We start from the raw sequence: 22,699 nt of genomic DNA, 5'->3' as shown, positions 1-22,699 counted from the left end.
GGAGAATTATTCCATTGACTCCAGTTACGTGAACAGCAGAGCCCACCTCATTAAAAGGTATGTCTTGATTAAGAATTGTTACCAGCACCTCGTTACCATTGTAATCTGTGATTGTTTCATCTAATGAGCGCACTGCTACCGTTGCAGCTGTTTGCATGTGTTCCGGCGTGTTTTTCACTCAGTATAATTGCAAAGGGAGAAGAAGATTTTGAGATAAATAGCTTTACTCCATAATGCGTTTAGCAGATATTTGTTGAAATGAGCCACAAATATATACTGTCAGATTACTTGATTATGTAGAGCCACTGTATCTGCAAGTAATGATTTTCATATTTACAGATAACAGTATTACTCATCTCTAATTTATTTTATTACCAGATTAAAATGTTTATTAAGTGATCAAATAATCCAGCAATTTCTTCGCCTTTTTTCAAGACAACAGCTTCATGCTCTTCTTTTTTCTTGTGTGAAAAAGTGAAGCATAAAGATTTTCATTGTGCACTGATATTCAGACCATCTGAACCACAATTCTAGATAGGGTTGGGGATTAGAATGGGGAGGCCCTATAATAACTCCATCCAGTCATAGTAGATTTTGGAACCAGGCTCACTTCAAAAACTACAGTACTCCATTCTTACCTGCAGCTAGGGAGCATTCCAGGCTTGCTTTTGTTTGAGGCCATCCCAGTCTTTTGAAAACCCATTATGGCAATTTCCCCCTCAAAAGATTCCCTGCATTAATGTAAACAAAGAGCATTCAAGTGCGGGCCTCTGCAGCACACTACAAAGAAATCCCCTTAGGAGCCAGTGAGCCTATGGTCTGGGACAGGTGCAATTACAGTGATAACATCAGAGAACCAGCATTACCTCCACTGCAGTTGTGTCTCCCAGGCTGGAGAATGTGAGGCTTGAGTTAGGGAATGCGGCTACCTTGCTCTGTCCTTCACTTTCTCTACCTTTTGTTTGCACACTTTTGTTTACTCCCATTTTCTGCTGCGTCTCTTCTTTCCTCTCCTCTCTAACCTCTTGTCTCCCCTTCCATATACTCATTGATATATTTTTTTCTCACTTGCAAGAACACATGTTCATATATTCACCCCTATTTAGTGTTGTTTGTAAAGCAGAATTTGTTCCAGTGGGATGGAAATCAAATGAAGGGAAATCATGCTGTTACTGTGCAGCTGTTGATTGTACCCCCCCATCCCACCCTCCTTATTGACTGTGAGCCCCAAACAAGACAGATGCTCAGTTTGTATGCTTCCAGCGTTTCCTACATCCATCTTCCTTCCAGGAATTCCTGATTACTGCAGTATTTGTTTGATTGTAGTGAGTGACTGCCTCCTGTTTGTTCAGTGTGATGTCCTTGAAGTCAGTGCATCCATCCAAAATGTTCCTGCCTGAAACACCCCATAGCTACCATTCTATTTATGAAGTAAAAAAAAAAAAAAAGTCCAATCTGAAAAGACTGTCTACAGATTCAGACCGTCTTATTTCATGGTTCACTGCAAGTGTTGAAGCTGAAGCAAGGCTTTGTTCTTTGCAAGAGTGCAGTGTTTAAGATTGATCATAAAACAAATCACTATTCCTGGAAATTGACCACATAAAAGGGCAAAGAATTCAAAGAAGGGACATAAAAGATGGCAAGAAAGATGGACATCTTGTCATGAAGTATCGCAAACAAGAGGATGAAGGAGCGCATGCAAGAGACGTTGATGTGACAGTTAATCAACATTTCCGTCTCCTCCCTCCTGGCCCCCGTGTAGCACATCGACATTCAAGGACCTGGAGGGGAACAGTTTGAAGGACAGCGGACACGAGGAGAGCGACCAGACCGACAGTGAACATGATGTCCAGAGAGGACACTATGTTGACACGGCTGTCAATGATGTACTGAACATGACTGTCCCCCCCAATGTTTGCCAGCTGCCAGACCAAGGTAAGAAAACCTGTGCCTGTACTTGAGTTTGAACAACATTTGGAGTATGTTTTTTCCTGTTTCAAGATAAGCTCAGTGCATATCGTGTGTGTGCTTACCTCTGCCTATATGTACCTGAGCATCTTTTAAGCTGCATTTTGCCCATTGCAGGGCTTCAGATGTGCACGTATGAATGACATCACAGTTTTTTTTACTTTGATGCCCTAATATGAGGGATCTCTGACAGCTAAGGCTACCCTTTGATACAGGCTTAGGCAATATTATTGACTGATAGTAACCATGTCTGCTCTTGAAGTGGGGACTTCAGATGTGCTTGAAAGGCAGCAATTAGGCTCACAAAGGTAGGAGGTGGAAATCTACATATCTCCGTGTGCCCTCATCCATTATTCAGCGGGATCATTTAGCAGGGAATTAATGTTGCTGTTTCATTTCTGACTCACCGTTTAAAAAGACATCCACTTGGTTGGCAGAAGTCAGTGTAAGGGTCATGTTCATTCTTAACTACTGCCAGTCAGACTGAGGAAGAGAGTGGGTCAGTAAGAGGGAAAGCGAGCGGGGAAAGCAGGATAAAGCTGCGTGAAGCAGACCAGGATGTAACTATATGCACCTGAGGGTATTTACTGAGCTCAAAGGAAACACCACATGCACAGGTGCAATGGCTCAGCAGAGCATGAGAGTCAGCGTGTGTGAAAATTGCAGACATTTTGGGATTGCTCACATTAGCAATTTTATTCTGAGTGAGGAGGAAACTCCGGACACTTTATTTTAAAAGCACACTCTTGAGGACAGCACTTAGAAATATCGCTCGCTGTATCTGAACTCTGCTTTTGCGCTGTGCTCCAATTTGGGAACTTGTGCCAAATTTATTTTTTCCCCTCAGTTAACATCGACATAATTTTGGTTCCTTATTACTAACACTGCCCTAGTAAGGCAGTCTATTCTCTCTCTACTCTGCTTTCTTCCTCCTCAGTTGATAGATAATAGAAATCTTAATGAGCAAGAGATAACAAAAAGGAATCCTACTTTAGAAAAAGGCACAAAGGAATGAAGATTAGGTGATTTTTTTTATGATTTATCTATCCATTTTTATCAGTGGACTCTGAAATGTGTGGGTGTGGTTGAAGAAGCAGTAATAGTCGTGCTTTTTCTTGTCTGCACCATGTTTAACTAACCAGACTTTATGTTAATCAAGGAGGGAGACATACCACTGGATGTGCCTTTATACCTGGAAGCCCATACTTTTTAATGACTTGGCTGAGAAATGCAGATCGAAATACAGTACAGTATATAGTGTCAGGGAGCATAGTGACCGTTATAATCGACTTGTACTGTGTCCCTCAGTAGCATCAGACAGTAATGAACAAGGAAAAGTAAATTTGCTGACTGTTCCTCAAAAAAAAAAAAAAAAGCCACAAAAAATCTTGTGCTTTTAAAAAATGCAGGCTGACAGGTCTGCTAGTAGTGGGGTTTCATTACTGTGACCATTAGAAATGAAATACATGAAGAATATTACAAGTGGGGAGGACTCTCGCAGGCAGTTCGTTTTTTCATTAACACCACCAATGATTGTATCTGTTTCAGCAAAGTAGATACATGCCACCTGAATGTGTAATGCAGCTCCACATTTGCTGGTAAACAGAGCAAGAGGCTATTTCACAGTGCTGTCTATTCTTTTGACCAGAACGAATAGATGATAACAAAGTATCTGTTTGGAATAACAATTAGATTGTTTGTTATTGGCTTTTTATTTTTTTTATTGCGGTCAGCTAGACTCACTTTTGGTCAGCAGTTTTCCTCAGTAAGGACTTAACAAAATGGTTTCACTGCAATCTTTCCTTCCTTTGTTTTGAAAGTCAGTCAGCATCAGTGGTCACACCAGAGAGTAATGAGAGGCTGTTCATAATTATTAAATGAATTGACCAAAGATCCTTACACGTGCAGAAATGTAATGACATAGCAAATGAAATCGTCCCTCTATTACCATCTCAACGGTCTAATTACATAGTTAAAGGCCATGGTGGGCTGACAGAGATGGGCAGATTCAGCATGACGCACAGTTGAATCTGTCTCTCCTGCCGTATGAGGGTTTTACGTTGTCAGATTTTTTTGTGCATGCGGCTCCTCAGGAGAATACTTGCCTTCATTTCCCTGCTTCATTTTCCTTTGTGCAAACTGACTTGCGAGCAAAGGCAGAAACGGAACAGTTGAGGTTTGTATAATATGAAAACCGCAGTGGTTTTAGTCACGTGATGAAGTGGTTTTACTTTGAGCCTGTCTGTCTTAATTGACAAAAATGGACATGATCCACTAGTTCTATTGCTTGAATGGGGGAATTGTCAGAAAACAAATAGGCATGTTCACTAAAGACTCTGCTGCTGAGATGTCTTCTGGGAGTAACTGCTGTATAGTGTGCCTCTCCTGCAGCTAAGGCAGAAAACAAGTTGAGAGACTGCAATTGCCAAAGGACAACAACACACACACGCTGAGTATAAAGGGCCTTGTTTTTTGTGTTTTTTATTGTTCTGTTTTCTTGTGTTGATAAGTGCCGAGAACAAAAGGAAGCAGGAAGGGGGAAGGGGGGAAAGGTTAAACTCTCAGGCCTTTACAGTGCAAATGTTTACCATTCTCAGTGCCATGTAAAGGTGACGTTTGCCCAGGAGACAAGCCGTTACCTTTTCATGAAGACCCTGCATCCCCGTCAAGTTGTGGGCTTTCATCTGGGAATCCCTTTGTGTGATGAGGTTTAGCTGCTAACTAACCCGTGTCACAGTGGGCATTTTGCCTCTGTATCAGTTTGGGAGTTTGCTATTTGGCTTTTGTCCATCACAGTTATGCCTTTGTCTTCAGTGATGCCACACTGTAATATTTAATATTAGTAATATTTAATATTCCTAAACCAACCACAACCAAGGTAACTTGTGGAGATTTTAGACTTTTAGACTCTGAGCGAACGCCTCCTTGTTGAGTCCCTGCCAAGAATCTGAAGAGGTGTGTGTACTCTTTTCTAACTCTGACCTGAAATATCTACATCTAGTGGATTAGACTGGGGAAGTCTGAAGAACAAATTACATTAAATCTCCTAAAATCTATAAAGGAAAAGCTATCTTTATGTAATGGCTTGCTCATATCTGCCAATAGGATAAAAATGGATGATATCACTGTAACTATAAACTGAGAACAAGAGCTATATAAAATGAGTTTTTCTTTATCTTTATAGGCATGTCTGTGAAGTTAGGGGGATTTGGTTGAATTGTGCGACATGCTAGTTTTGGCTCTGTTGAACCATTAGTGTCAAGGAAGAAGCGAGGAACAGATTCCGAGGGGGCTGGTGACAAAGAGAGCTAAATTTATTATGTCGACTTCCCTTGATTGTCATAGCTCACGCTTTAATTCGTCCTGACTATAGAGGTTTTTAAGAATTAAAGTTTGTGTGTTCTTAAATTGCTCAAGTTATCTCTGCGGGAGGGAAAGGGAGAGGATGATGTCATTTTACTGTGTCAGATTTGTGGGTTTAGAGGTTTCTGGTCTTGGTTTTGGAGTCGTTTCCAGGTCAATATGTGAGTGTTCTTTTTTTTTTTTTTTAATCCTTTCTTTGGCTTTATCAGAATCAAAGGGATCCAAGACTGCTCAATTAGCCAGAGCAGGGAACAGGCCTCGTTTATTTCTGACATATTCTTTGGCCTTCACCTCTGGAGAATATCTCTCATCTATCTGTTAACTCCCTACGGGTGTGTGCCTGAAGCTGGAGCCCAGGAATGGAAGCCCCCTCTATAAGGCCACGAATTTCTTCATATTGCCTTCTTCCATCAGCAGATCCACAGGGTTTCACTGTTCTTAATTGATTTCAGTTCTCCCCACCCCCACTCCACCTTCTCTCTCTTTTCGTCTTCCTGCATATGCCTTTCTGTGTTTCTCTTCTGTTTCCATCTACTGACTGCAAACATCTCCAGCCCACATCTCCCAACTTCGTGTCAGTCAGGCACTTCCCCTTCCCCTGTTGAATTAAAGAAAGAGTAAAGGCACCTCATATGTTTCTGCTGAAAAACTTGCCCTAAATTCAACACGGGAACATTTCTAGTTTGCAGTTCTCTGATCTGCTAACGAAAATGCTGACAGGTGTCAGAATCAGGAAGGCAACAGGAACAGGGCTGTGCTGACAACACAAGAGAGGGAGAGGGAGTCTGTGTGTGAGGGAGACAGAGATGGAGAGATGAGCAGAGAGTCTAGTAAGCAGTCTTAGTGAGGAAGAATAAAAAGAGGAAAAAAGGAAACAATCTCTTTGACAGGTAGGAGTGATTTTTACCCCCCTTTCGCTCTCATTCCATGATAACTGAATGTGCCAGAGGGTTTGACTGATTCTCAAACAACCTGTGATTGAATTAAGCATCAAAACTCTTCTTGTGATTCGGGCTTGCAACAACACTTGTTGCTCTATAATACTTTATGATTAGGTTAACATACAAACTCTGTACTGGGACCATCCATTTTGATTAGGATTTGCCTAATCTAATGTGGAACCCGTGGTGGAGGTAAAATGGCTGACAGTGACAAAGAGCCCAGTGCAATACAAGCATTAAGGAAGACAGAGTGCACACACACTGCATGCTCACACACACCAGAGAATGCTTGCAGCAGGTGTAGTGAAGTCTGTAATGAACAACCGTGATGCAGATTTTGCCTCTAAGAGAGAGAAAGAAGGAAATAAAATGTTGTTTCAAGCTGTGTCCATCTGGCCTCCTCTTTTTTATCACGCTTACATCGCTGAATGAAATTGTGTGACTCAGTGAGCTGTCTGGCTCTGCCGTATTGAAATTACACCTAATATAATGAAACAGAGCTGACCAATATTAATTTTGCACCTGGTAAAGCAGACAAGAACTCTGTTACCTAAAGGAAAGATTTGATTTTTACATATTACATTGTGTAAAGCAAGTCTGTTTCTGCACAGACCACATTGCTTTTCTATCAGTTTTTTTTTTATGTCTGTGCCATCTTGGTAGTATTTGTTTGCACTACTGGCATTATTAAAGCAACAAATTCTTCAGTTGATTTCAATGGGGAATATGTAAAGAGATATGAAGAAGGAGTTAAACAAACACGGGATGTTTTGATCCTCTGTTACGTTTTTACAAGCATCGCCTCTAGCTGTTCTTCCTCAACTGCACGCAGACACAAACAGAAGTGCATGCAAAAGGTCTTCATCTCCAGCCTAGACTGAAAACATATAGTAATGTTATAATACTATAATGGCATCCCCTGAACCCTCATTCTGCCAAATCTCTCCTGAATATACCCAGTGTATTTAATCAGCTCAAGAGGGGACTGCTTATCTCTCTGCACTTGTCATGGATAGCGTATTGAACATATCAGAGAGTGAAATGGGAATAGTTCATTATTTTCTTGGGCTCACAATGAGCCTGATGTATCTCATTGCAGGCCCTCCGCTGACAGCTCATTTTCTAGACAATCCTGGCATTCAGTTCACAACGTGGCAGGGCAAGAGAAACAGAGAGAGGGAGGAAACACAGAGACAGAGAGAAAATAGGGCTCCGGATTTCCATTGCTTATTCATGACGCTGTGGCATGCTAGGTGTGTTAATAATCTCCGCAGAAACCAAGTGAATCACAGTTGTTTGTTGAACACCTAGCCAAGTTGGGCCGCAATTGACAGCAGATGGGAAAACAGGGGGATCAGGATGATCCCAGACAGAGGGAGAGAGATTAAGAACAGGTAATGTGGTGAAGTTGATGGGGGCCGAGTGTGTATTAAAGAGAGAGGAGAGTACCTGAATTTTAAATGGGTCTGAGAGTGTGTACACAATGTATTGAGTGTGTGTGTGTGTGTGTGTGTGGCTGTGGCTGAAGGTGTGTGTCTTTAAAGGTTAATCAGGGAAGTAGAAGAAAGTAGAGAGAGAGAGTGAGAAAGATAAAGAGATAGCACAAAAGAGAAATACTGTGGGTAGGGGTAAACAGAGTGAAATTCAAGTAGCAGAGCCATAGGATTGTCTCCAGTCTATTCGCTTTTTGTGGCTCCGATTGATTCTAGTTCTCGTCTGAGGAACTGAGGCAGCAACCATTTTTCCTTACCGCACCATTGTGTTTTTAATTCTTTGAGGTCACCGCATACACATAACCCCTTCTCCACTGCAGTAGGCAGCGGGCAGGAACAGGACAGAGGGTCGTATCAGTGGAGGGACTGCAGCCCCATTTGTACTGAAATTACACACAGACCTGTGTTGTGGAAGTTACTCGGAATAATGAATCTATTTATTATTACCTATTAATCTTAATAAGACAATTTAAATTTAAATAATAAGACAATTTCCCTCTGTCGCCTGCATCGCAAATTTCTCTCATATTTTGACATTCTCACTGTCACAGTAGGTTTAATGGGACGAGGTTCTTGTACCGTCAGTTTGATGTGGACTCACTGCCGCTCTAATCTGAACCCAATTTACATTTTACTGTGGTAATCTCATCTACATGTGATGTAAATTCAAACTAGTGAGAAGCCTCTTCTGCCATTGTTTGCTTTATTTACATCCTTCCCATCCACAAACAGTGCAGGTTCAGAGGCTGTTGCGTGCGCCCATATCAGCAAAAGGGACAGTGAGCCAAGGCAAATAGTTTTTCATCAGCGATACTGGTGCATATTTTTATTCACTGTGTTGTAACTGTTGAAATTCTACCTGTAAACCCAACCCATGATGTTTCCCTGAACTTAACCCTGCTGTGCCTAGTTAAGTTGTATTAAATACTCATAGATAATGCACCAGAAGTAAACATATTACAAACATAATGACATCAAACATTAACATTGTTTATAAAAAAAAGAGAATTGTGACAACATTGCAAGTTATATTACTCAAAATAATGTAGTCAAATCAGTAAGTATAACAGTTATTTATAGCCAGGGGTTATAAATGTCTTTCCTCAGTCTGTGATATTGATATGATACTGTATATTTTTAGTTTTCTCATTCTGTTTGTAATACTGTTACTTCTGGTCATTGCGTATAAAGAATACCCAGGGTAAGCAGTGCGTTTTCACCTGACCTTCTAATTTTTAGTGTTTTAACAGAAATGAAGGACCAACACTGCTACACCTGTATTACCTTTAATGGCTGCAGGTCAGCTGAGAGAGATATTTTATGACACAGCCAAGGGAATGCATCCCCATCTGATTAGCCATTGTTGTCTGAAGTGTCAGGAATGCAGTTTGTGCTCGTAACAGTAAAGTTGGCCACTGTACCCCTAGGAGAAAACATAGCAGAGAATGCCATACCCCGCCCTGATTCTCTGGTGACAACTCAAGTTCCTCTCATGAGTCCCTAAATCTCCCTTACAAATGCTCGACTTACCTCGGGCTTTTTGCTAAAATGGTACGACTATAGACTGATTCCATGTGGAGTAAACAACCTGATGAGGACATACTATACACATAGATTACCTCAAAGGAGCTTCTGTGTGTGGCTGGAAGTGGGCAGGATAGTCACCGAGTGACTGCCAAAGCAAGGCTTGTATTACAGGGATCCCAGGATATCAGACACCAGGCGGCCTGTGCTCCCTCCAGGCAGGCCAGAGTCTGGCAGCTGGCCCGTACCCCAGATAGCTATAATCAGCTCCATTACCTGTAGCACTGGCTCCCGTTTAGGAGCCCTCATAGTGGAACTGTGGCTATACTGCAGGGTTTTAGGATGCTGTGAAATTTAGGGAAAGTACAAATTGCATGTAGTTGCACATGCTATACTATAGCTACACCTGCTGCAACCACATACATTGAACACACTGGTAGCTACGTGCAACACAAACGTGTAGCGAATGGGGAGACATTTTCTGGGCATTATGTGTCTTGGCACAAGGCATTTGTTTCATCTCATGCCTCTGTGAAAGGAAAGATTAAGAATATACTCTGCTCTGTTTAAGGGGAAAATCAGCTGTCTTCTGACAAGTACACTATAGCCTGCAGTTTTCTGTCCAGCATACAAAGAGACATTTATCACTGCAGCTGGGGCAAGGGGGGAGGGGGGGACTCCTGTGCTGCACCACTGTGCATTTCTTTTTAATCCTATTACTTCCTTCATGTGGGAAAAACATTATACCATCCTTTTTAATCCGTTTGAAATGTCCTATGTTCAATTTTGCTTTCATTTCATAGTGTCCCCCAGTGCCTTTGTCATCTCCATCCTGTTTTTTTTATCTTAGCTCTCATCACCTTGTTTCTCCTGACATTATAACGGCAATGGAATATGTAGCAGTAATATGTAAAGTTATGTCGGCCCTCCTCAGTTGTGGCAACAAAAGGTTACTACCTCAGGCGTACTGCTATAATATTTCCATATTTTGCTCTCTTCATGTATATTCAGTGAGGAAGATTTATTTTGTAACATTTTAGAGAAATGCAGCGTTTCAGAGTTTCTCTCTCAGAGGCCGTGCATATACTGTAAAGCACCGCATGGCAAAATGTGGTCTTTGGATTTGTGCTCTGCAGAAGTTAAACAGAAATCATTCAAACTACTTCTATCACTGCTATGTTTCATTCACCAATTAGTGTCAGTGTTCCCTTGCTGTACCTTATACGGCCTTGCAGGAATGAGCTCACTTTGTTGTACTGCAACTTTTTCACTGGGTCTCAACAGTTGGGGGCACACTGTGGCTGCTGGTAGCCCAGGCTATAAACTATTGATGAGTGTGAAGGCACAGTAACAGACAGGAGGGACCCGCTGAAGTGTGTGTGAGCCCAGGCAGCCTGACCTTTTCTTGGCCACACATTAGTTCTTGCTTTTTGTCTTTCAACACATCTTCATATTCAAGAGCCTCCCAGTCCTTTAAACCTCTGTGCACTCTTTGTTCCTTATTCATTGAATCAGCATCCACACTAGTAATTCACATTAAGAAAACGTGTTGCTACTGAGCTTAACGGGGTCAGCTTAGCTGAATAAAGATCAGAATTGTGAAGGGCATCACCTCAACACCATAGAGTTTACCAGTCCATCTGGATTGCTGCACTGTGCATGCTCTGTAAATATATTCAGCCTGTTTTGACTCTGTTCATGTGTGATAAAGGTCAAAAGCTGAACAGGATGCGGAGTGATGTTTCTCCATTGTGGCGTAGCTGGCGGTGGCGGATAATCAAATTAAAGTAAATTCATCAGCATTAAAAACAGTATTCACAAAGGCCCTCCGTTTTTGTGCGGTGCTGCTAATGACATGCTTCCTTCAGGCTACCACACATTTTTCTGGGCATTAACCAAATTATCATATCACATTAAGATATTATGTTAAATCAGGTTAAATACTACAGTACCTGTTACATTTACCTGAATATTTACAGAGATTAGGCTATAGTAGGCTGTTGTTCCTTCCATGTACAAGTGACTGAGGGACAAAATTCACTCACTGCATGCGCATTTCCAGTCAAATGTGACTTTCAAACCCCGTTGTCTCCCACCTCCTTAAAGGGGAGGATAAAAAAGGTAATGGGAAAGGTCGGTTGTTAAGTTTAATGGTAGGCAGGAAATTCTCCGAATGGCTCTTTTTAATGATGTGCCTGTTCTCATGCATCCTTGTTAAAGATGAGGCCAGATCGCAGGCAGAGGACAGGGAGGGAACTGTGGCCAGACCCTGCATTACCACCCCCCACCCCCCAACATTTATAAGATCTGCTGTGGGGGTTTGAGGCTCTTTTGTTTTGTAAGACTCTTTGGTTCTTCTTATCATTGCTAACTCTGAGAGACGAGGCAGTCCAAGTAACTTCAAAACAGTGCTGATTTATTCAAAGGATCACAGGTAAAATTAACATTACACGCTCAGGTATCTTGCACCTCCAAACTGCTCGCAGGCAGATGTAAGATGAAAGACCCTGAACCCACCAGGCCTATACATTATATCACCTCGGTTGGGCTAGCCCCATACTACACAGAAACGTCAACCGAGACGTCTCTCTTACCAGTTTTGCAGCTGGCCATAACAGTAGTCAAAACATGAAGCAAATCAATGTGCGTGTGTGTGTGTCTGTTGATTAAGTGGTGTGTAGCTAAAAACATTCTCACACGACCTCTAGTAACATGTCGTGTCTTAAACATAAGAACATATTATGGCTAAGGCTACAGTTCTACACGTCATAATAATAATATTAAACACCCTGTCTGCTGACAGTCATCAACTCTTCTCTCTAGTTATCCTTGACCAGATGTACCCTGTAGAAACTCATAAGCATGACTAAGCATTTAACAGTCTAACTAGACATCCTATCTCCACTAAACATTTCTAATACATAAAGTATCTAACCAATTTCTATCTGACTAAAAATACCTAACAGTTTTCTCTAGCACATCGCACAAATCATGTGCTTCTTCTGTATTCAGTTCACATTAGCATCAGAAAATAAATAAAGCAAGCAATCAGGCCATGACCTCTTATATCTGCAGTGCTGCCAGCCCCCCCACCCTCTCTCCTCCTACTACTCCTCCACCTCCTCTGCGGTACTCTACATAGGTTTAACTAGCCTAAATTTGCAACTGAATGTCAGGCTTGGTGTTTGGCTTTACCACAGGGCAGGTTGTTACTCGGCTGTCTCCAGAGAAAAGGAACTCAAGGATCGACAGGGGCGAGGGAATTGGATCGTTGACACCTGTCACTTCCACTCTGCTGCACCTTGCTCCTTTGCCACATAGAAGGACTTTTCATGTCACAGCTCAGTATGTTATGAGTGGGCACGGGGCCTGAGAAATCCAATTACTACCAGTGTGTCAGAACCCTGCCATCATCCTTATGCATGCTATAGTCATGTTCTTCAAATCAGGAAAGATGTGCCTATTAGTCCCTTCTCTTTTCTTCAGACCAGTCCCCCACATCCATTTCAATCTGTGTGTCTTTGATTGGAGCTGCAGCTCCTCTCCTGGACTGCCTCGCTGCTGACAGTCCTGTGTATGGAGTAGCACTGGCTGGTAGGTGGCTAATGCTACGGACATTGGTTCTGACTGTCTGATTTTAAGTGGTAACATGTTGCAGACTTCATTGCAGTGAAATAATGGAGAAGCTGGGAGAGAATCAGCATAGCTCCCAGCTGCCAAACAGAATGGCCTTTGTGATGAGGCGATAGAAAGCATTAGAAAGGCATCCTTCTTACTTTTCCTCTGCCCAGTAGGTGTAAATCTAATGCATCTCTACACAGCAAGGGCCTCGCTGTGTTTTCCTTAGTTCTTTAATTTGCTTATTGTCCCCGAGTGACACTGTTGGTCTGGTTCAGCCGGGATCAGGGTGACTTTCTTTTTTGTGACACTGTTGGTCTGGTCCAGCAGGGAACAGGGTGACTTTCTAAACCATGATCGGCATCCCAGGGTGGCCCCCACCCACTGATGCTACATATGTTTCTGCACGCTGCACTGAACCTGCCAATCACACTACAGTACATACAGTACCACCACGCTCACTATAGTGTCCTACTTCCAGAGGTTGTTAAAGTTGTCATTCCCTTTTTAAAGAAAGAAAAATAGAATAAAGAAGGGAAATAAGAGAGAGCGGGAACTATGCTGGTGCTTCTGTGACAAGATAAAATGGAATATAAAACACACAGTCCTGGCTGGCACAAAGCGAACATGACTGAATGAGAAGCCACGTTGTATTAATTATGTAAGGCCACTCTTTTAAGGCAAAGCAGAAGCTCACAGAGAAACAGGAAATCCTAGGATATTAGTATGCTGCTGGGCGTGCCATCCCCAGTTGTTTGGACCTCGACACATTGACAGACACTGAAGTACTGTGTTTATTTCCAGTGGCTAATAGGAATGGCACTTGAGGATGGAAAAAAATCACCAAAAAGAATAACTGAGAAAAATCTTTTTTGTTGCAAATGTGAGAATTTAATGGTTTCTTTCTCTGGGGTGTTTATGGGTTATGGATTGTTCAGAACCATTAAATCATAAATTGATTTCCTCTCACTTGATCAGTTGTGTTTTTTGACTGCAGGGATGACAGCGTGGATTCACGAATAGAAATCTTGCTTATTTTGTCAGGGACTTTTTGTTTATTAAGGAAAAACTCCATGCCACACAACACATTGTTTTTCCCTGATATTTGCAGGTTATATTTATCCCCTGCCTATTAGAATTTCTGAGACCATTACACTTTTATAATAGGGATTAATTCCAGCTCATAGCACACCTATAGATTCAATTTAGAAATATCTATTTGTCACTCTTGGTTTACTCAGGAGTGACGCCAGTGACTCACCTGACACAAGTAGTCTGAGTTTTAACATCCCTGATCACAGTCCATATAGCTTTTGTCTACCCCCCCTACCCCATTCACAAATGTAATTTAAGAGTCTGTTTCTGTCCCCCTTGCTTCTCCCAGACTCAAGGGTTTAGGAGAAAATTAGCTTGCTAGCTCGTTCAAGCTTAAACACAGAAATGCTGCATTTGTTCCTGAGTATTTAAAGATGTGCTCTGCCGACGTGTTGTGGAGGAAGCGAGCCAAGCAGACAAAGGCAGGCAGGCGGTCTGGCTGGCTCGTATGGCAGAGTGGGCAGGTCTGCGACTGGGACACCAGCGGCCTGCTGTGCTGGGTTTTGGGAGCGTATTGTACTGTTGTTATGGGCCAGGAGCACCAGAACACAGGTTAATTTGAAGCCCATCATTACAAGGGCAATTTGGATGCTGAGAATTGACAAGGGTGGCATTTGGTGTGTCATAACTGTGAAATATATCTCATCATAGCACAGCACAATCGTTTTAACTACTACCTGGATCAAATACCGTTGGTGTTGCACCACATTTAATTCAATTAATCTGTAAATGTTCACTTATTTAGCATCTTTTGGTAACTATTTGTAGCCTTAAGATCATTAGGATCTCACATTTATTCACCCTGCACAGTATCTGTATATCAAAACTACTGCAGTTCCTTCAAGCCATGAAAGCCAAAATTATTCATCTGGAATAAATACAGTTGTGCCTTCGGACCCTTTTTATTATATATGATCCTCTTCTGTCTAAGTGTGTGTAATCTATTAGCTATTAAATTCCAGCCTCACAATTGCAAAAAGGGCTTGTGAAGGTCGAGAAAGGCTCAACAAGGCACCAATACAGCAGTAACTGTACACACAGTTCCCCAGACATTTAAAAAGCCTTGGGTTTGCTATTTACAACTTGTGTTGTAACTGTGGAAATTAGTTATAAGCAACAATAAAGTATCAAAGCAGATGTTTTAACAAAAAAAGCCCCTTCAATCAAGTAAAATCACCATTCTGTCCCATTTGCCTTTGGAGCTTGTCAGTGATGGCTCCCTGCATGACGTGACACCACAATTTGCTGTTTTAGCTACAGCAAATTATGTGGGTAAGATGAGCTCAAGTTCCACTTTAATTTTAATTTTAATTGCATTTTCTCATCCTGTATCTTTCATGTTTTATAAGTATTTTCCCTTTAAAATACTTCTAACCCAAAGATGGTTTTCCTCACTGAATTACATCCCTGATTAGTTTTACTTGGAAATGTTATATGTGGCCACAGAATGATCTAATTTACTACCACAAAGCAGATATCTTGTTCCAATGACAGTGATATGGTTGGCATCACTGTCTGCTAACAGAGGAAAGCACAAGCATATTGCAGTTTTTTTTATTACTGTATGTACATAAACCTAAACCATTAACCAAATATACTTAATGACCCTCCTTCATCATCACAATGCACTTGCAAGGAAGAGATAAATAAGAGAAACAGCTTGATTTGGAGAGCCCCGCGATGTCGCATGCAGGGGAGCGCCATCTTGGAGAATACTGGAAAATATGGATTTATCTTCCATCAGAATTTACTCATTGGTTTCTTGTTATTTATGAACATGTGACTTGACTAAAGTGTAACTACAATAATGTTGTTTTAGCCCAAGTACTTTATTTTTTCACAGCCGCCCAACACATCAAACTGCAAAGCCACATCCCAAAAGTCACTTTTTAAAATCTGACTCCTTCTGAGTAGAAAAACTCTTTGGGAGGGGGCAACAATGTAAGTAGCAGTGACCAGCATTTCCACATTCAGTAAAGAACATTTCTGCACCTGTAGTGTGGTTGAATAGTTGAACACTTTTGCAACGGACATAATATTGATCTCTTCAGAGGCTTTATGGTATTTTGTGGACATATATGCATGTTGCATTGGTGCCACTGTCTATCTTTGAAACCCTTCTTTTTTTCTGCTAGCCAGGCTTAGCCTTATGAAGCCAGGTTTAGGTCTCTGTGCCTCACTGCCTGGGTTCAGTCCAGTTTAGAGCACCTGAGTTAAAGAGTTACTGGCTGATGTAATGTATGAAAACCAGGGCGTGAATTATGACATTGGCTAATCTTCAAACCTCCAAGCAGACCAGCGTAAATCCTGCCCCTCCAAGTCATGCAGATGTCACGAGAGGAACCAAAGCTATTGGTTCTAGTGTCTGAAAAGCTGCTGCCGACACGTTGCTACCTCTAGGAGCCAGTGATGGTGGAAGCAGGGCACAATAAGGTGATAGAGTTCCCCTCGCATAATAGTATTTGTTGCTTGGGCTTTGAAAGCAGTCCACCCACGTATGTCATCATGACAACCAGCTCGCATTGTTTCCGCTACATCAATCAGTTCATTGGCTTATGGTCCTGCTTCTGAACAAAACCGTGCTCTGCAGTGACACAGTGATTTATAAAGTAGTATAGCGATTGCTTTTCTCCCTCCCACTGCTGTTACACAGCTGTTAAACAGATGCTGTTTGTACCAATTTAGTAGCTAGTGCATTGTTTGTCAACACCGGTTTAGAAATTCATTCTTTATACTAGGACCTGCTATAGAATGCACAACATGGGCGCGATGGAGGGGAAAAAAGACAAGTAAACATTTGCAGAAGTTGGTTTGAACTGCAGCTTTTTAAACAATTATTTAGAAAAGTAGTGAGTGTATGACTGGTTCAAAATGAAATTAACATGCCATTTTGCATCAGATTATGAGAGGACACAGACAGGCCTGGTGAAAGTGACAAGCTGTCAGACGCTCTCCACAGTGCTGGATGGATTAGACAGTGAATTTGTTCTTGATAAATTGACTGGTGCTAATGCTCAGAAATAGAACCAGGGTCACATGAACCCCTGGTTTCACCAGCCATACGACAGCATTAACAAGGCTGCCCAGTGAGTATAATTTAATCGACGATTAAGATTTGACTGGTAGAGTGGAATGAATTCTGGTCAGATAGGCAGAAACGAGAGGAAGAGATCTTTGAGTGAAAGATTTATTTAATTACACAAATGTATGCGAGACAGCAGTACTGATGAGACGAAAGAGGAGGACAGAAGGAGGAGAAGCATAAAGGATGGGCTTGTGTTGGGAGCTGCGAGGGATGAATCTGGGAATGTCAGGAGGGATAGCTTGATGTGACTGAACCAGATGCTGTGGGGAGAAGAAGAGGACTCGGCGCTGTGTAGAGAATGATGGCTTGCATGGTGCAGTAAGGGTGCCCCTCTACTGTTTGTAAAAACAAGACCATCACACTCCATCTTGCCGCTCCCGCAGGAGCTGGGCCTCCAGGCTGATTTATGGCCCACAGACTGAATTGGCTGGCTGGGATGACAGCAGTACTTGGACTCTCCCCGGTGAGTGGTGTAGGAGGCTGCTTGGCCAGGTCCCAGCCTCAGCTGGCCGTAGTTAGGGCAGGCTAGATGTTAAGCTCTTTCCCCATCGTTAGCATCAGGCAGGGCCAAGCCTGTTAGGTCTCGAGAATGCTTTGGACACCGAGCGCCAACTAACCACAGATAGTCGCCCTCTATTCAGCTGGTGCCATGTTTTAGGAATTTTCCTTCCCTGTGATACTGCCACCAGCTTCCGCAACACAGGCTCCATGAGGAGTCTGTAGTCACAATTTGGATTTAAACAATCTTTGCCATGTGACTACCAGGATGGAAAATTACTATGGAGAGCAATTAGAAAACAGCCATCTCACTGTCAAAGGTTCAGATAACAGAGAGCAGAAAAGAAGGTGGCATTTTAGTAGCAAATGAAAACCTGCCCACCAGTCAGATGGGGCAGGAGTGCTGGCTCCAAGGCTGTTCTCAAAAAGGGGTCATCAGCAGACCATGGTCACATTTGTCAGAATCAGAATCAGCTTTATTGGTCAGGTGTGTTGGACACAAGGAATTTGACTCTGGTACAGCGGCTTTCTTTTTGTTGATTGGTGAAATTGTTTGGACTTCATCCTAGTCCTCTCACACAATTATGAAAAGAGACACAAAATATAACAGAATCACTGTTGAGTCTCTCAGTCACCAGAGCTGAATATTTGTCCTTTCAGACAATAAACAGGCCATATTCGATAGCTTCGCTGCAGTGTTTTGATTGGTTTTAGTATCAAAACTGTTGAGGAAAGAACAGGAAAACAAGGGAAATCAAAGGATGTTGGTAAAATCAATGTAGGCCAAAATAACTAGGTTTAAATTGTTCTCTTTCCTAACAGCTATATAACAATAACATCTACATTATGTGACAAACAGAATCAGAACATTTTGTTGTTACTTCTACAACAAAGAATATCTGCATAAACAAGAAATACAAAGAAGTACTGTAGTTTAAGCCAAAAGTGGCAGACGCTCATTGTAAAATGACTTTTCAGGCCACAGTGCTGTTCCAGATTCTTTTCAGGGTTCATTGTGCTGTAAAACCAACCTGAGTGAACTGTCTTGTACTATATGTAGCATCCTGGTTCCAGATAAACAGAGAAGTACAGAATGAAGATTTTGTAACCTGAATCTAGGTTCACATCGACTCAGTCCCGTCTGTGGCCCTCCAATGTATCCTTCTATTTCTGGGGCTGCTTACACTCATTTTACAGGATTACATCATTGTTTGTAGCCTCGAGGCTGTGTGCGCTACTTTTGGAGGGAAAAGCAACGCTGTTTTCCAAGGCAGGCTGTGTGTGTTAGCCAGACAGGACGCAAAATAGCTGGCAAAAGCATAGGGAGTTTTTCAGGGAGTTGCCTCTCTCAGTGAACATATCCATTCCCTTTTGTGTCAGGGGATTTTAGTCCTCTGCCGATTCATCTTTTTTTGCTACATTAGCAACAAACAAATAGCACCTCCAGCTGTATGACATGAAGGAATCATTATATGCCGTGCACAAGGGTAAACTGAGCAATGAGCTTGTCAAGTTGTGGAATCCCCATGCTGAAGCTGAAGATTGTCTGCTGTAATTTGAAGTTAAGATGCCTTGATCTGATTGAGAGAACCCGACAGGACTGAATCGGCTGCTGGCAGGTTACATATGCAAGATGATATGACAGATAACGTGAGAGTTTTCTCCCCATGCCGATGAAAAGTGATGCTACTCCAGGTAACTACAAGCAGACAAACATGGCCGGCACTATGAGGAGAAGGTGAATATTTATTATTTCCCACTGTCCTGTGAATCACTATATAAATATTTAAAGTGCTCCCTAGTGCATTTGCCAGTCTTTGGACCTAGTGTTGGAGTGCAGTATGTCTGATTTGAGAGCAGTGCTATGCCTTTTGGAGTTTTTTTTTTTTTTTGCCTGCCTTGCCATTAAACTGTTTGTATTTCCCACTGTCCTGTGAATCACTATATAAATATTTAAAGTGCTCCCTAGTGCATTTGCCAGTCTTTGGACCTAGTGTTGGAGTGCAGTATGTCTGATTTGAGAGCAGTGCTATGCCTTTTGGAGTTTTTTTTTTTTTTTTTGCCTGCACTGCCATTAAACTGTTTGTATTTTAAATGTGGAAGACCAAAAAATACAGGCAGCCTCTGCTTCCCAATGGAGCTCCCTCAGTAATTAATAGGTATTAAATCGTAGATAGGAAGTGTTCCCGATGACATCCTCCTCTGTACTGTACTTTAAATCTGTTCCTGGAACTGATTGGCAAGCTTATTTTCCTGATGACTTTGAAAACACATTCACAGCAGGAGGCGCCTTCACCGTCTTTTCTGTACGTGTTGACTTCCAACTACGGCTGTAAAAGCCATTAATTCATCTCTTAACATTACAGTTTGCTGTTTCTTCTTCTTCTTTTTTTTTGGGAATAGGAGGAGACTGTTTTGTTAGAGGTCGATGGTCTGTCACTTTTTTATTTAAATTTTTGTCTCCTCTATTTCTTGTGGTTCTTTTAGAGCGACATCTGCGTTTTACGAAGCTCTGAGCAGAGGCAGGATGTGTGAGTGTTAATGGCACTTGGCTTTCATAACAATGCCATTTACAAGCCAGTTGCTCTCCCATAGACCCCTAAAGGAAAGGAGAGAAAATGGCATTCACTGCATATGCATGCACTGCTAAGTAGAGAGCATACAACTTGTGTATATTTCTTTGTGCCTCGAGGCTTTTCATGCTTTAGAAAGTGCTTCAGGCTACAGAAAAAAAAGCAGTTAGAGGAAATAGTATTCATTACCAAGATGCTTGTAAATCTTTAATCAGTGGAGAAAAAGACCTACTTTGTCAAACGTTTTTGAGATTACTAAATGTAGAGCTGAAGTCTGCTATGTGTGTGCGAGTATGAAATTTATGTTACAACCTTCAAATGCACATTGCATGCAGAGTTTTTCATTACCGGCAAATATTAAGGCATAATATGTCCAAGTACATGCTACTGTGACTGAAGTATTGATTATCCTGATTGTTAGCAATCTGTCAGAGAAAGGGCATCAAGGATATACATACAGTGGGACTTTGGATTACGAGTATAATTCGTTCCGGCAACGTGCTCGTAATCCAAAGCACTCGTATATCAAAGCGAATTTCCCCATAAGAAATCATGGAAACTCAGATGATTCGTTCCACACCCACTTATCCAAATAAAAATGATTACAGTAATAAAAATACAGTATAAAGTAAAAATAAAACAAATTAACCTGCATTTTACCTTTGAAAAGAATCGTGGCTGGCGTGAGGGGCCATTGTTGCAGTACAGATATTGACTATATGAGTGAAGCGCGAGAACCATTGGCTCAGTTGTGACGCCCGGCAGACAAAGCGTACGTACTACTCGTATTGCAAGACCTCGCTCGTATATCGAATCAAAATGTTTTGCTCGTCTTGCAAAACACTCACAAACCAGGTTACTTGCAATCCAAGGTTCCACTGTATATTTAAATATGTATGTATGTATGTATGTATGTATTTACCCTGCATTATGTTCTCAGTATCTGGTAAAGCCTTCCCATTGATTGCATTATTACACTCTGATTGGATCCCTTCCATTTAAACAAAACCTTGTGCTTCATGCCTTTTGTCTCCTTGATTGCCGTCAGTACATTCCTTGGACTAATCAGCATTCATTCAAATTTACATACATACTACAGTGCAATTCATGGAAAAAAATGTAATTTGCTCCTCCTTGCTTACTGGCCTCATCAAAAGATTTTAACCGTACATAGATTTTATAAAACTGCCTGTTTAGACTGCAATATAGTCAGTGTGGATAACAGTATGTAATATTGTAATAATATCCTGCAGGATTTAACTTGTGTGTTTACATTTGAGATGCGTATTACAGGAAGTGAATGTCTGGTTAAAATGCCATGTCTCTGTGAGCCAGTGTGTCTGTGTGTGTGTGTGTGTGTGCATTTAGACGCCCTCAATCAAAGGCAGATAATTCTGTGCTGCCTCTATCTCAGTGTGAAGCATTCACGTGGACACGAGGTCACTCATTGTCTGCATTCCTGGAGCTGATGTAGATTTTTTTTTTTTTTTTTGCCTTCAAGCAAGATAATTACTCCAGAACTCCAGTTCCCATGTGTGGGTTCAAACAGCCCATGATACCTTTTACTCATTCATTCACTCATTTAGTCACCGTGTTATCTGTCAGTCTCATCAGATTATACTTTATGAGAGACAGCTCCGGCATATCTGGGCCTGAAAAGCCTGTCTCCAATCTTTAAATATTGATCCCCAGGGCGTAAGCACAGGTCCCCCTCGTGAGTGCAGGCAAGGAGGGAGAAAAACAGATCATTAGTGATTTTAATTAGGTGATCTGTCAAGCTGCGATTGCCAGATGTAAGCATATTCATTTGGGTCGATAGCAATCCCTCTCACAAGCTGCTCTTGTCACCTTGGGCCCGTGGAACAGAGGATTGTTCTTACTAGGAGTTAAACAAGCAGTAGGGGAGCTCAGAAATGTGTCATCTCGTATCTGGGTGCCAGGTTCTTTCTCAGGATTTGAGCTGGTGGAAAACAACACTGGTCTGCTAGAAAGATTTTGGAAATTGAGCTGATACAGTTTTGAGACTTTATATATTTTTTGGAAAGGGGTGTTGTACGGATGATGAGATTTGAAAGATTTCTGAAGTATGGCTCTTCGGGTAATTCATATGTATATGTGAATTAATAACAAACAGTAAAACCAAAATGACTACATTTCAGCTTTGTTGTTGTTGTTGTGATGATGTAAAAATTGCCTTGAACGTCCTTCCCATCCAACATAACACACTATGAAAAACTGCAGTTCTACAGACTCAGACAAATCTTTTTTTCACTCCAGCGTTAAACATCATTACATATTTATAACTCGGCGCCAGATGACAGAGAGGGAGAGAGAGAGAGAGAGACGAACCAGGCAACAACACTGCAACTCGTCTGGTGTCTCTCTCTGTGAGATATCTGATTGCATTGTTTAAACCTGCCTTTTATCTAGTATTGCTACAGAAAATCCAATTATACAGTACAAGAGCTGCCAATGCACTTTTGATTTAACAATCCGTAATTAAATTGGCATATTAGAAGTGCCCCAAACATCCAGCTCTAG

The 22,699-nt window shown here is 41.7% G+C and overlaps 1 protein-coding gene across 1 annotated transcript in view; it reads left to right on the top strand.

The window, feature by feature from the left end:
* The first annotated feature begins 6 nt into the window (after positions 1-6).
* The window catches only part of LOC109957752 (protocadherin-19-like), a 25,624-nt gene continuing 2,931 nt past the window's right edge, over positions 7-22,699 (top strand). The window contains exons 1-2 of the mRNA XM_020595887.1: positions 7-57; positions 1,763-1,935. Of these exons, the coding sequence (XP_020451543.1) occupies positions 1,896-1,935 (40 nt within the window). The 5' untranslated portion in view covers positions 7-57; positions 1,763-1,895. The remainder of the gene's footprint in view (positions 58-1,762; positions 1,936-22,699) is intronic.

This window comes from Monopterus albus, unplaced genomic scaffold (genome assembly GCF_001952655.1).
Source record: "Monopterus albus unplaced genomic scaffold, M_albus_1.0 scaffold2.1, whole genome shotgun sequence".
NCBI classification, from domain to species: Eukaryota; Metazoa; Chordata; class Actinopteri; order Synbranchiformes; family Synbranchidae; genus Monopterus; species Monopterus albus.
Note: the sequence above shows the minus strand (reverse complement) of the source record. Positions and strands in the feature narration are given on the sequence as shown.